At 38.0% G+C, this 14,942-nt stretch overlaps 1 protein-coding gene across 6 annotated transcripts in view; it reads right to left on the bottom strand.

Moving 5' to 3' along the window:
* ate1 (arginyltransferase 1) overlaps nt 1-14,942 on the bottom strand; it is an 87,781-nt gene that overhangs the window by 34,736 nt on the left and 38,103 nt on the right. For all 6 annotated transcript variants that reach the window (XM_077217467.1, XM_077217469.1, XM_077217470.1 and 3 more), the window contains exons 8-9: nt 9,810-9,842; nt 3,101-3,282 (exon numbers count right to left, since the gene is read on the bottom strand). In XM_077217467.1, coding sequence (XP_077073582.1) covers nt 3,101-3,282; nt 9,810-9,842 — 215 coding nt within the window. The remainder of the gene's footprint in view (nt 1-3,100; nt 3,283-9,809; nt 9,843-14,942) is intronic.

Below are 14,942 nucleotides of genomic sequence, written 5' to 3'. Positions count from 1 at the left end.
TTGATAAAAATTATTTTTAGATTGGCTGGTAAACAAGACACTCTTGCAGTATCTATGTAGTTTAACAGATTTCTTTCCATTTATGTAACAGTATGTAATTTTAGGGATTTTAGAGATATTTAGAGATATGACACTTCAAATTTAAATCTTTTTAACAAATGAACTGACAATAAAACTATTTTATTCATGATTTTTAAACAAGATTAATAACTCTCTGTTAACAGTCCTTAATTATACTATACAATGTGTAGCATTAGGATATGATGTTTAAAGGGATAGTTCACCCAAAAATTTAAATTCTGTCATTAATTACTCACCCTAATGTCGTTCCAAACCCGTAAGACCTTCTTTCATTTTCGGAACACAAATTAAGATATTTTTGATGAAATTCGAGAGCTTTCTCTCCCTCCATAGACTGCAACATTATTGCCACTTTCAAGGCACAGAAAGGTAGTAAAGACATTGTTAAAATAGTCCAAGTGATGACAGTAGTTCAACCTTAATGTTATTAAGCAACAAGAATAAAATTTTTTTTGGCAAAAACAAAACAGAAATAACTTTATTCAACAGTTTCTTCTCTTCCGTGTCAGTCTGTGTTCTGAAGATGAACGAAGGTCTTATGGGTTTGGAACAACATGAGGGTGAGTAATTAATGACAGAATTTACATTTTTGGGGTGAACTATCCCTTAAAGTAGATAAAACATCAACTGATTTCCTGCATAAGGACCAGATCAACTGTTTCCCTTATAAACAGCCATTTGAATGTGTATCTGGAAGTGCTGAAAAAGAGGAAGCGGAGGAGAAAAACAAAAGGGAGCTGAGAAAATAAAAACAGGAAAAAAATGGAGGAGATTTATACTTCCTCCTGTGAGCAATCAAGGAGCTCTCGCTCTCTCTCTCTCTCTCTTTTTAGTTCTCTCTTTATTCCCTGCACAAACATGTTTCTCTTTTCCTTAAATAAATCCTGCTCTTTCTTCTCTCTGCTTCTGCATTTTGTACACCTCATACTCTGTCTTTTCAAAAATTAGGGGAGAAATCTTTTTTTTTTTTGCAGGAAAAAGAGAGGAAGAGTGAGAAGCCAAAGCAAAATAAAAGTAGTGGAAAATGAAATAGGAAAACAGAGAAGGGAGAAGGAGCGACGACAAACAGCGAGGTGCTGGAAGGTCATGCGGTCGCTGCCAGGTTCCCGGGTTCCCATCCCCTGGTGACAAAGCCTGGCTCTCCATGAATGAGAGACGGATAAGAAGAGGCTGTGGAACCCATTCACAAAAAAGATGGAGAAAGAAAGAGGGACAGAAGAAAGAGGGACATAAAGAAAGGGCAGTCTCCCCCCCCGCCCGATTTGAACCCCAGGCCCCACCCGCTCGCGCTGGCAGCAGTTTGAAGCCTCCATTATCTCCTCTTCAGCGGACTGACACCCCCACACAAGCCAATTATGCAGCAGCGTTCACCACGGACAAGACGTCTGCTTAAAATTAATGTCACACACACACACACACACACACACACACACACACACACACACACACACACACACACACACACACACACACACACACACACACACACACACACACACACACACACACACACACACACGCACACACACACACGCACACACACACACGCACACACACACACACACACACTCAGACACACACTCAGACGGAGATGTGTGGAACATATTTTCCTGAATGTACACAACACAATGTCTAACTATTATTTAGTAATGTAATTTAGTGAAAAATTATTTAGTATCATTATGTAATGTATTAATGTTAAGCTAAAAAGCAAGAAATATATACTAGTTAGAAGGGTGAATTTAAATTTGTCAAGGTGTCTGGGACATATTTCAGCCCAGAAAAAAATAAAGAAAAAATTATACATATTGATATATATGTCATATATTTAAATATATATATATAGCTTAAAATGAAGGGGCTACTTTTAGGGCCATTAACTTTGCATATTTTCACAATAAATTCCTATAACTGTATTTTTTTCCCCCATTGATATTAATGTTAATTACAAATAAACCATGATAAGGACTATATAACCGTAATAAGAATTTGGGGGAAATAAAATAAAAATAAAACATCCAATTGATTCATTAAAAAATCTAATTAACCTTATTTTTGCCAAATATAATTTCTTATTCTTACATATTATGACTTAGATGATGTAGGGGTTAAAATATGCCAAGGACAAATTTTCTTAAGATTCACACAAAGATTTCGACAGAATTAACAGTGCAAATGAATTTTCAGCACGTTTCAACATTTTGTTTATCTTTGCCGGCCATCCATCATTATTTATAGTGTCCAGAGCAGAATGGAGACACATTACTGAACAGTGTCACATCCTGCGCTCAGACAGTCTCACTCAATCACACTGACACACAAGAGCACAGAGACACTGACCCCACGCTTGACACCAGCTGCTCTGGGGACAATCTCCACTTCTCCCTCACGCTTTCTCTTCCTTAGCATTCTTTTTATGAGAAATGAGGCTCCAGAAGCCCCCAAACACTCAAAACTCAACACACACACACACACACACACACACACACACACACACACACACACACACACACACCTGGCATCTCCTGTTAAGTGTAACCTAATCAGGTGAGCCTCCTATGTGAATATTTAAACACATGTGTGTGACAAAGAAATATAGACCTGTAACCGTAGGTGTGTATGGTTGTTTTAAAAATAAGATGCATTTAAAACTCCACCAGCAAAACCATCAGAAACATTCAGAGACAAGATTCTGCACTAAAAGACAGCCAGATCAGGATGCATTCCTGTGCTATTCATCTTCAAGAATAAATATTTTTATGAAAAAATCTGCAACATTAATGCTGATAAACTTTTGTAGGGAGGTAGTGTAGCCTAGTGGTTACAGGTTTAAGCTGGTAACTAAAAAGGATGTTGGCTCAAACTAGATGTCCGAGCAGATTCACACTTCAACTCAAGTCAGATAAATGACCAATTATTAATAAGAAAATGTTTACACCTGCCTGAACATTATCGGCCTAAAACGCTCAAAGATTAGTGAGAATTTATGAGCGGCAGTCAGACAGAGAGATAGACAAACCTGAGAGCAGAGTAAGTGCCCAATGAGAGCGAGGAGAAGTCGGGGTGGTAGTAGAGGTACACAGACGACACACAGGAGGGAAGGATGTCCAGAACGCCCACTGCTACTATTCTGCCATCTAACCAGTACTGCTGATGGAACGAGCCATAGCCCACATCAGGACCATCAGGAGCGGTCTCAGCCTGGGAGAAAGAAAGGAAATATCATTATTATAAAGATTTCAATATTACACAATGAAATGTATTCTTTTTTAGGCTTTTACCTATTTCCACTGGACAAGAGTAACAGGTAATTACTGGGGATTTAGAGTGAGGAACAAGACATTCTGAGACAAATTGAGTGACAATATTGGTATGACTTGGACATAATAAAATAAAATATAATAAAGGGCATATTAAAAAGGGAGCCCCGCCAAAAGAACTTTTTAGTCACCATGAAACATTACAATTTTATCCATGTGGCATACTTTAGAGTGAAACAGAACAATCCATTAGAAATAAAACATGGGACTTGATTTTATGCATCAGGATTTGTTTAAATGGTGTAAATGGTAGCATTTTAACGACAAACTTTGTTGTATACGTACTGATGAATTGTGCAGAATAAGACTAGGAAAATGCATGAAAAAGGTCAATTTTCATCTAATTTTAAAAAAGTTGAATCTTCAAACTAGTTGTTTCATGCAAATAAAATAAAATTGTTGAAAACATTTCGAAATGTGTTCCTTTGTGAGATCCTGTGTAAAAACGAGTCAAGCAATGCTCAAACAATTTGAAAGTCTGTGCTTGCAAAGGAACACTGTGCTTGTACAGTAGCTCACTAATAGATCCCACATGTGGGCCGAGAGTGGATGTGTGTGTGTGTGTGTTTGTGGAGTAAAAGTCAATGCCAGGCACACAAGAACTACGAGAAACTACAAGAGGTGATTTAATAAAAATCCTTGCATGAACAAAAATCAATCTCCACACTGAAAGCCTGTGCAGGAGGGAACAGGGGAGCCGTTTTTACCCTGTGTGTAAATCAGGGGTGGCAGTGAGTGGAACCATACACACACACAAAAAAACTACTGTTGTGTCTGAAGATAAAAGCCCACATTCCTTCATGTGACATAAATGCACTTGTGTCTCTGCTGTTTTAGACAGCTGTAAACCCTGAACCGTTACCTGCCCGAGATCGTATTTCCCACTCAAACCTTCACGCTGGCTTTTTTCAATCAAGTGGTTTATCGAGAAGGGCGCTTTATTCACCCTAGTCCACCAATGAGACTTGAAACGGCTCGGCGGGAGGGGTAACGGGATCTCTCCGCGGCCCATGTGGGTCCAGTTAGCCCTGCAGGAAGGCGGCTCGTTATCACAACACCAGGGGGGCGGCTCGGACAATCTGTTCAGTACGAGAGGCTTTAGACGCTGCTGCGCCACGGTCACTCACCTCCAAATTAAAACCAACACAGAAACATCACATATGCTACTCACAATGTGCAAACCTACACTTGTAAAAAAATATTTGTAATGTTAACAGTGTAAGACTGCAAAAATGCTACAGTAAAAACCTTTTAATTGGTTAATGGCAAGGTCCCTGACTATATACTGTGGATAAACACCCTGTAACAGGCCATTTTATCCACTTTATTTTTAATGTGAGAGTGGGTGTGGCTATTTGTATCTTTCCTGTGTCATTTGCTTCCAACAAAAACAGTCCGTTATACTACAAACTGATATTTGTTTTCATATTATTTTAATGTATTGTCATACTTTAAAACACACTGGTTTGTAGCACAAATAGTCTTACCATTTACTGCATTTTGGTATTTTACGGTTACTTACAAAATGAATGAGTAGTCTTGCATATTCACAGAATTGTGTTGCATCCGTGGATATAATTATACAGTAAAATACTGTTAAATGTCCAGATTTTGCACGTACAAATTAACAGTCGTATTATAAATTATAGTGTAAAAAAGAAAAAAGTAAACTGACACTCCCACAATTCCCTGCTTGACATTACATTTGATATTTCATTTAAATAATTATATTTCTTGGTTTCTTGGTAAAGGTTTTGTTTTCAGTTATGTTCATTTAGGTTTTATGTTACATCTTATATTGTTTAATTAATGTTTATTGCATTAAGTATCAAGTGTGTTTCCATGATGGTGTTTTGTATTTCTGTACATGACACTGTGTGTGCACCTTCTATATAATTCTTTATACTTTGTTTCAAAACAGCTTCACGGCAAAGGAATATGTTGTGAGAGAGCTACAAATAAACTTAAATTAAACTGAATATTTTAGTATATAGCTTGTGGAAAGGTTATTTGTGATTCATCATGTGTCTCTTTTAACATCTGTATTATTATGGTAGTTATCAGTTTATTATACAGACACAAAACAGATTTTAGTACTTTAGGAGGATGGAATATTAACATTATATCAGTTAGTGAAATTAAACTTTTTTACTTTTATTTAAGTGCTATTCAATGCCTTTTAAATCTAGCATCTTTCAAAGTTTAACCTTACCTCTACCGCTAAACTGGCACGGTTCACAGCATCCCTCCCTACTTCCTAGAGAAGTGATACAGTAAACCCCTCATTTTGTCCGCCGAGGACCACATTCCATATGTATAGTTTAATTATTTTCATTCAGCGTGCTTGTCCAGTTGGTTGGCGGTTTAAACTAGCTGTCAGTATTAAGTACACACAGCCGCTCAAGATGAAAGTGCTTTCATAGCGCGGCTAGCGGTGATGATTAAGGTCTTGTGGTGAAACTGAGAGCCCATTCTCAGCCTGCCTTTTGGCACCACATGTGCTGCGCCTCGTTTCTGTCAGAACCAGACTGGACTCAAATCCAACGTATGTCAAGCTAACTTGCCCTCTGGCAGCGGAGAGCCGCTAAAGGAACGTTAAGCTCTCAGCACCACCTGACAGCCGCCCATCTTTCATCCATAATGATCTGACGGTATGTTCTAGATTGCGTTTTCACTCTGTTTTAATGAAACGCAGCCTCCACAGAAGTATTTCACAGTGAAAGTATCAGGCATGTTTATGCAGCCATGACCTGAGTGAGGGAAATGGCGTCACCTTGACCCCAGGATCACCTTGCCGGACAGCCTAATGACTGCGTCTGTGCCACTGTGAAGGCAAGCAAAACAGAGATGAAGCCAACAATAAATGCAGGGGCCCAAATCACAAGCATATGCTGCCCTGTGTCAGTCTTTGTTTGGCCAGCTTTCTCCAGCCGTGTAGTTGAGTGCTACATTTGCAGTCGGCGTACGGGACGTCAACAGGCTGTTTGTCAGGCGGGTGGGGTAGTTATCATTCCTCTTTCATGAACGATACAATGGCTCTTCTATGTGTACAAACAATGAGGGGAGAGGACAAATTATGTGGATGGATGGATGGATGGATGGATGGATGGATGGATGGATGGATGGATGGATGGATGGATGGATGGATGGATGGATGGATGGATGGATGGATGGATGGATGGATGGATGGATGGATGGATGGATGGATGGATGGATGGATGGATGGATGGATGGATGGATGGATGGATGGATGGATGGATGGATGGATGGATGGATGGATGGATGGATGGATGGATGGATGGATGGATGGATGGCAGGTATGAAAGCGAGGCTGTGAGGGATAGACTTTCGATTTCGATCGATTTTCGACTTCGATTTCAATGGCATCCGCTGTAAAAAGCTGCTAGATCACTTCTAATTTTCCACAGCTCATATTGTCTGGAGTTTTTGTGTCTACTGAAGTTTCTCTGAAAGATATTTTTGTAGTGTTTCGTCAGCAGAACAATCCAAAAACACATTAAATAACAGTACAACCCACTGAAGAGATGTATGTCTATTACTCACAGTCTCGCTTTGATTCCCGTTAAAAATCAAAGATGGTGCTGCTGTGAATATGGTCTATTATATGGTGAATTCAGCCCAACATTCCTGGATTCAGACTGTAATAATATAGTAAGACAGATATTCACAATGTACATTGTGAAAAGCACTATACAAATAAAACTGACTTGAGTATTGTACAATAGAAAACAAAATACCCCCATTATATTATATTACTTTCCATTTATTGACTACAGAAATTATTCCCTCAGAGCATTAAATGTCAAATAATTATTCCTCAAATGTGGCCCTAGAGAAGCACTGGGAACGCAGCAGGACTCAAATGTTATTCGAGTCACACAGGCACTCTAAACACACAGCGCTCATTAGACGCACCGCTCAGCGACGGCTCATTTAACCCCACGTGGAAACAGCAGCGCTCGATTACGGCTGCCATTTCTGTCAGAGCCGGCACTCACGGCATGGCGTGGCACGCGGCTCCCTCTGCGGTGCAGATGCAATGCCTGTACGCGATATATGCAGGCATGTGGAGCTCTGATTACATTATGGGGAAGTGTTTATTAATGTGCTAATGATTTCATTGTGTCATATCCTTCAGATATGTCATGCTGGTCTTTTAAGGTGACGAGACATGGACAGTTAAAGACTAATTGGTATTGCTTGTCACTGGAATTAGAAAATAAAGGAAAACTATGGCATAAGTGGTGTATGCCAAGTATGTGTGTATATGCATGTGGAAAAACCGTGGTATGGTGCAAAGACAAGGTTTGAGGTCTATAAAACCTTGACGACTAATTACACAACACCGCTGTTAACGAGCATTCCCCTTAGGACAGACATTTCAGGTCAATAAAAGACATTTAAAAAAAGCCAAACAGAAACAGACATACAAATGCAACACAGGCGTGCATCAGGAGAAGGGCATGTCAGTGACGCAAAACACGCTGCCACGCACGCCATGTTGCACACACGTGAACAAATACACACACACCTAGATAAATACAACCAGGTGAATGTGCCCAATACATGCTAACAGCAAATCTTTAATTATGTTTGTTTACTTTTGACTTTGCAGGCAAAGTTCAAATAGTGTTATTGTTCATGGATCTTTAAGTGAACGGATATGCCACAAGCGCACACGCTTCTGCACCTGATGCCAATTGTCCCTTTACGATTTCTGCACGCAGAACCCTAGTTTATCAGTGCATGACAAAAAGAGTCCTTCATTTAGTACTATAGCAATAAAATGCAATAATTAAACCCATCTTAATCAGTTTCAAGCCACAGCGACACCTGACCATTGATGCTCTAATTACAGCAACATTTCTCAAGCTAAACAAGTGAAAATCACAACACCATTCAAGACCTTAGAATAATTTCTGAAGGATCATGTAACACTGAAGACTGGAGTAATGATGCTGAAAATTCAGCTTTTGCCTAAAAATTCTGAAAGGTAGTGTATATTTTACTAACTACATAACAAATGGAAGTTTGAAAAATAATACAAACAAAAAAATGATGACTGAGTATGCGGCATTAACAGCACTGATGTTGGAGCGTCTGGCTAACAGCCTTGACGAGGTGATAAAAGCATGTTTCCTGTAAATGGTAACAATCTTCATTAGCACAAAGGGGGAAGGAGAGTGCACATGTTTCCCTCCATGGTAATACCTTGTTTCGTTGGACATGGTAAAACCATTCTATATAAATACCACCGTAAATAAATATTTTAGTTGTTCAGTACTATAGTTTTTTTAAGAAAATGGGACTAGATGTTAAAATCCCTAATACATCTGGTGTAATGAGATACCGAGTGAAGTTAGGGAGGATTAAAAAGTGGTGGTGGGGGGAAATCAAGGGTTAAAAAACTTCATACATATACATTATATATATATATACACATATATATATACACATACACACACACACACACACACACACACACACACACATATACATATATATACATACATACATATGATGTATATATATCTCAATTACCATTTACATGAAATGAAAGAATATTTGTTCCATGCCACAGAACTTTTTATTTGTAAAGGAATTAATTTTTTTTCTGAATGGAAAAGCCAAGTCAATAAGTCTTTCAACCTCACTGCAATTTAACATCCCAAACATCAACAACCGTTTGCCTCTTCTGCTCCTCAATATCAAGGAAACACCACAAAGGGGTCTCTTGATGATGGCATTTGGACACGACAGAGATGATCATCTGTCAGGGACAATTTCACATCACAGTCAACTCTTTGTTTGCGTTCCCGTCCCATGTGTGTGTGTGGCCATGCCATGCTGCACAGAAATGTGGCTGGTCTGGACAACACATTTAACTTTTTCCATCATTTCATGACAAACAAACAACCCAACAATTACACTGCTACCCAGAGAGCCATTTCCACATGTTGTTTGTCTCACTGCGGCTCTACATCAGTCTCCTAAAGACCAATGCATAAAATTAACATTGTTACTCATAGGTGGTATTACCCTAAGATTTTATATGAATATGATGCCTGTCAAAAATCTAAGTAAAATTTCCCTCAAAATCAAAAGAAAAAAAGAAGACATTTTGTATAAAAAGATTCTGTGCAAAATATTTTTTAAGTAACTTTTATGACTGCCAATGGAAACTAAATGTGCACTTTGAGTTCTTCATTAGAAACCAGACATGTATGATTATGAACCGTATGGAACTACTGATGATTATGATTAAATCATCTGCTTTGAGACTAGCTGGACCTGTGCGATTTCAAAGGGAAATCCTCTAAATTTGCCACGACTTTGGCAAGAGAGGCAAATCTAATTGTGCATTTGAAATATAAAAAAAAGACTTACCTCTAAAGGAGAGTCACAGAGGAACCTCTTAAACTGTGAGGGGAAAGAAGTAGAAAAGAACAGTGTTACTTTAAATTCAACTATAACAAAATCTGAAATACACAAGATAACATAGTTATAGTTGGCAGGCAGTATCATGTATACAGTTGAACACATTTGATATGGCCTTTGTATCATCTTTTCAAATATCTCTCCTGTGGTTGTTGCATCACCAAACCTTTTGAGGCTTAGCTCACATTACAAGACTTTTTGCACATTTAAAAACAAAGTGTGTTTTCCCACTGGCAATGTTGTGGTGTGCATTAATGTTAGATTAGGCCTAAATAGCTATTATCCCAAATTCCTGCTCACACACACAATCATGCACATAGCAAAGTGAGAAAAGATTAATGACAACATGTCTGCAAACAACATTTTGCAGTGTTGGGATGGTCCGATGCCCAAACAAACAAATCTATGCTTTAAATCTTCAATTGGACTTTCAACTGTTTTCAATTCTGCTTTATTTAAGAGGGTTTAAATAAACTTGGCTCTTTAACAACACACACAATAGCTACTTTTGTAATCACAGAGATGCAAGACATTTAATGTGTTTACTTAATATGTTTACTTAATTTCAAAATGAGTAGCTGTTCGGTCATTAGTTTGTTCTGGCAAATGTGAGGATGTAGTAACTGGCTAGCATTGTGAAGAGAGAAAAAGCAAGATGTTTATTAAGGAGGTTTTAAACAACTGACTGACTTTAAGGTTTCTTTGTTTAGGTCACAAACAAGACTTAAGGACCAGACTTAAGGACAATAGAACATGCATACAAACACACAATACGTGTTAGGACACAAAACGCGTATGAAAACCATGCACAGGGCACACAAAAGTGAATTCCATCTTGCACTATTTGCCTAAAGTTAACTTTGCTCAACTTTGTCACGTCTCTTGTCTCTCATGCCATCCGATATTGAAAATGAATGACGTTCAATTGTGTTGTTGCTGCCCCCTGTAAATGTAATGAAAATCCTGATGCCTCAAATAGGCCTACTTATATTGTCAGCTGAGTTCACCTAAAATCAACTAACAAATAGGAAGTGTGAGACAAAGCTGATCAGATAAAAGATCTTCATGCAAAGCCACTAAACGGTCCACGATCATTGGCACTTTTCTCAATAGCATGTGTGCATTTGCTGTTTTAGCTGGTTGTCACTGCTTATCCACAGGCCTGTGCTACTGATATACCCTGCTATAATAGTGACACATTATAAACCAATGAGAGAGAAAGAGAGAGGCAGCTTATACAAACTAAAAACGACAATAACGAACTAACACACATGCACATTTCATCTCCTCCTAATATACAGACAAACACACACACAGATAGTCTGGTTGTAATCTGGCAAAACCAGGCTCCTGTGGTTTTAAATGCTACAAAACAACAACGAGCAGCTTTGCTTATTGGACAGCGAGAGGGTTGGAGAGAATTAGTCAGCAGTTACAAACTCCATATGGTCATTTCTGCATCTGCAATGTTTAGAGAACTAACAGCGAATGTGGGTTTGAAATCTTGAATCACAATTTATGATTTTTTTTCCATTAAATGTTTCTTGAACATACAATTTTCAGAGAACCGTTTCTGTGTTACACACTTAAAACTGTACGACTTAAATCAACGAATGGCTCTTTTGCAATGAGGCTCAACTTGCGGCGCTTGTGTAAGAGAAGCGTATTGTTGGGAAAATGGAAGTGAGAAAGATGGGATATGGGAGAGGGGTGTGGTGAGTCACTCAGGGGTAAAACCTGGCAAAGACTCTCTCCTGTGCTGCCAGGAGCTCAACAGTGGGGGTCCGTGGGTAACAGCTCAATGAGAAAGGGCAATGCGGGCAAAGCAACCATGCATATTTCCATTAGTCTTCTTGCTGATCTCCTGGAGCCTGGCAGTGAACACCCTGCTCGGTTATTAACTTAAACTGGATAGCATTAGGATGCACAGATTTACATTTTATATATATATAAATATATATATATATATATATATATATATATATATATATATACATGCACAAAAGGAAAAAGAAAAGAATGGGAAAGAAAGATAAAAAGAAAATCAATTTGAGCCATCACTAAGCTCTCTTACTTCTCAACCTCTCCCCTACAACCACCAACCACATTAGACACTTTTCACGATTCAATCAATTCCTGGTGGGAAAAAGTCTAGTTCTGTTCTACTTTTTTTTCCTCCTTGAATGTCTTGATGTTAAAAGGAAAACCTCTAATTTGTCAACTACCCATATCTTAGATGACAAATGTTAAACACAAGCATTCATGCTTCTTTCACCATGGCTTTATTCTCTCTGTAGCCCTTCTTCAAATATGTTGTTCTGAGATGTTCAAAAATTGCCTTTTGTGAAAGCAAAGAGGTGAACTCGGACCAAAAATAGGAAGTGAAATGGCTCAGCAGGGATTTGAAATTAAGCAGAACATAGTGAACTTAGGGACTGGTCCTTAATGGACCATGAAATCTGCTGTTTAGATCAACCTAAGTCTGTCAGAGAGCTAATATAACAAGGTAATATCCTTGTACATTGAAATTTTTCAAGTGATGAGGAGTTTTAAGAAGAGAAACTGCTAATTTTGGAAAACGGAATGCATCATTTAACTTCAAATGCATACATTAATATAGAACGTGTGAGACCCTACATGAAGACGGCATTAGTAAGAATAAACACATACTGTATGAATCGATTTGTGTTCCTCCTCTACTCCATGGAGGTACTCCAAATAATTAGTCAGTGTGCCATTAGGAATAAATTAAGTTTTTACAGGATTTGTTGTGCTGAAAATTAGTGCCACATGTAGATCAGTCACACCTCACTACAACAACAGAAGACTGTGTGTGTGTGTGTGTGTGTGTGTGTGTGTGTGTGTGTGTGTGTGTGTGTGTGTGTGTGTGTGTGTGTGTGTGTTGTGTGTTGTGTGTTGTGTGTGTGTGTGTGTGTGTGTGTGTGTGTGTGTGTGTGTGTGTGTGTCTTCCACTCACAATAAAGGAGTGTTTATACTGATTTCAAGCTAATAAATGACTAGAAGTCCTGCATTTCCACAAATTTTGCGGAAATGAGTTACTGCATAATCAAACTCGCTCCACAAATTTTGAGAACTTACTTTAACATCAAACAGTATAACTTGACCATCTCAAGTTGACTTTGATGTAAGAATTAATTCAATTAAGATATTTTTCAAAAATATAGGTGTCAGTAAGTTTCATTGAAGAAATTAATACTTTTATTCAGCAAGGATGCATTAAACTGATAACATTAAACAGTAACGAGATGTATAATGTCACAAAATATTTATATTTCATATATATACTGTTCTCTTGAACTTTCCATTTATCAAAGAATCCTAAAAAAAAATGTATCATGGTTACTACAAAAATATGAAGCAACACAACTGTTTTCAACATTGATATTAATAATAAATGTTTCTTGAGCAGCAAATCATCATATTATACTGATTTCTGAAGGATCATGTGACACTGAAGACTGGAGTAATGATGCTGAAAATTCAGCTTTGATCACAGGAATAAATTACATTTTACAATATATATTCCAAATGAAAAGTTATTTTAAATTGTACTATTTCACAATATTACAGTTTTTAATGTATTTTTGATCAAACAAATGCAGCCTTGGTGAACAGAAGAGACTTAAAAAACTTAAAGCACCTTACCAAACCAAAACTTTTCAAGAGTAGTGTAATTTCACATAAATCAAATCACAAAAACAATGTAAATTCACACAGACAGGGAAATTAATCTTGCTGAAGTAGCTTTGCGGCACATTTTCTTCAGGGCCAGATCCACCACCAAAGGGTACAAGGAGGTAAAGTATGAAGGAAGAAAAATAAGGGAAGGATGGGGGGAATGGGCTGAGAGACAAGTGACTTCAGGAATTCCCCACCTCAATTTAAACACATAGACCAATGTCTCATATCTGAGTGCAATGTCTCGGCTATAATGCTCACGAGGCTGTGCTAATGCAAACATACGCACACCTTCCGCACTATAAATAGAGCTCTGTTATGGCACTAGGAAAGAATCTGGGAGACTGACGGCTCTGACGACTTTATTCATTTGCTGAGAATGAATTAATTTGCTGTTGGCAGAGCCGGGCCAGTTTCCAGGCCTAAAGGGTGGAAAAGGCTTCTCTCAGGTAACAGGGAATATCAAGTAGGTCCACATCCAGTTCACCCTCAGCATCTGTGTACCAACTCGTCTTAACAGCAAACAAGTGATTAAGGCCAGAAAGAGCTTCTATAAATGCACAATCAACACAATCCAATTGCAAGTCTGTGGCAGTAACAAACAAAAAGTTTCTTTCAGATATGTTATCAATATGTTATCAAGCTACAGTGTAAACATTGAGCAGTTATAGTATTTGATAAACTGTTGCTCTGCCAAAAGGAACAGTAAAACATTAACAAAATATTTATGTAATTACAACCCAAACTTTTAAACAGTTGTGTATTTGTGAAGAGTACACAACATAAGGCTTTAGAAAAAGAAAAAAACCACACTTTCACTATATTCATGACCTGTTTACATTGTTCAGTGTAGCTGAACCACCAAATCATCCAAGTTTTTTTTTTTAAATCACACTATATATAAAATTTGATTCATCTTGGCCTCCCTTTGTCCTCCCGACAGTGTTTTAATAATGTAAAGATTCCCTACAAACTCCCAGACTGCGAATGTACTTCTTTTATGACATGTAATCAAGTTATGGCTGTGTTTCAAAGAGCAGGGTGTGTGTATGCGGCCCGGCCCAGTCTAAGACTGAAACAACACAATAGAAGGGTTTTAACCGCTTGCATCGCAGCAGATTCACCCAGTCCTAATTCACTCTCTACCACAAAACAGGTGAATTATTGGCCAATCCAGACAATGCTCAAGTCTTCGAATGGAGGCCACAGTAAAATAGTTCTGCTAAAATAGTCACAGTCTAAATATTTTCAACATACAATATATTATTCACTGACACATCAGACACAAATGAATATAGACAGACACAAAGTTACAAACAAAACTATTTGGGTGAGTTCACAATTGGTAGGTTTGGTTTGATTCAAACGAATTCTGGTGTGATT

The sequence above is a fragment of the Siphateles boraxobius genome, unplaced genomic scaffold (assembly GCF_051911475.1).
Source record: "Siphateles boraxobius isolate OS27281-9 unplaced genomic scaffold, OSU_SipBor_1 73, whole genome shotgun sequence".
Classification (NCBI taxonomy): Eukaryota; Metazoa; Chordata; class Actinopteri; order Cypriniformes; family Leuciscidae; genus Siphateles; species Siphateles boraxobius.
This window is presented reverse-complemented; position numbering and strand designations above follow the sequence as displayed.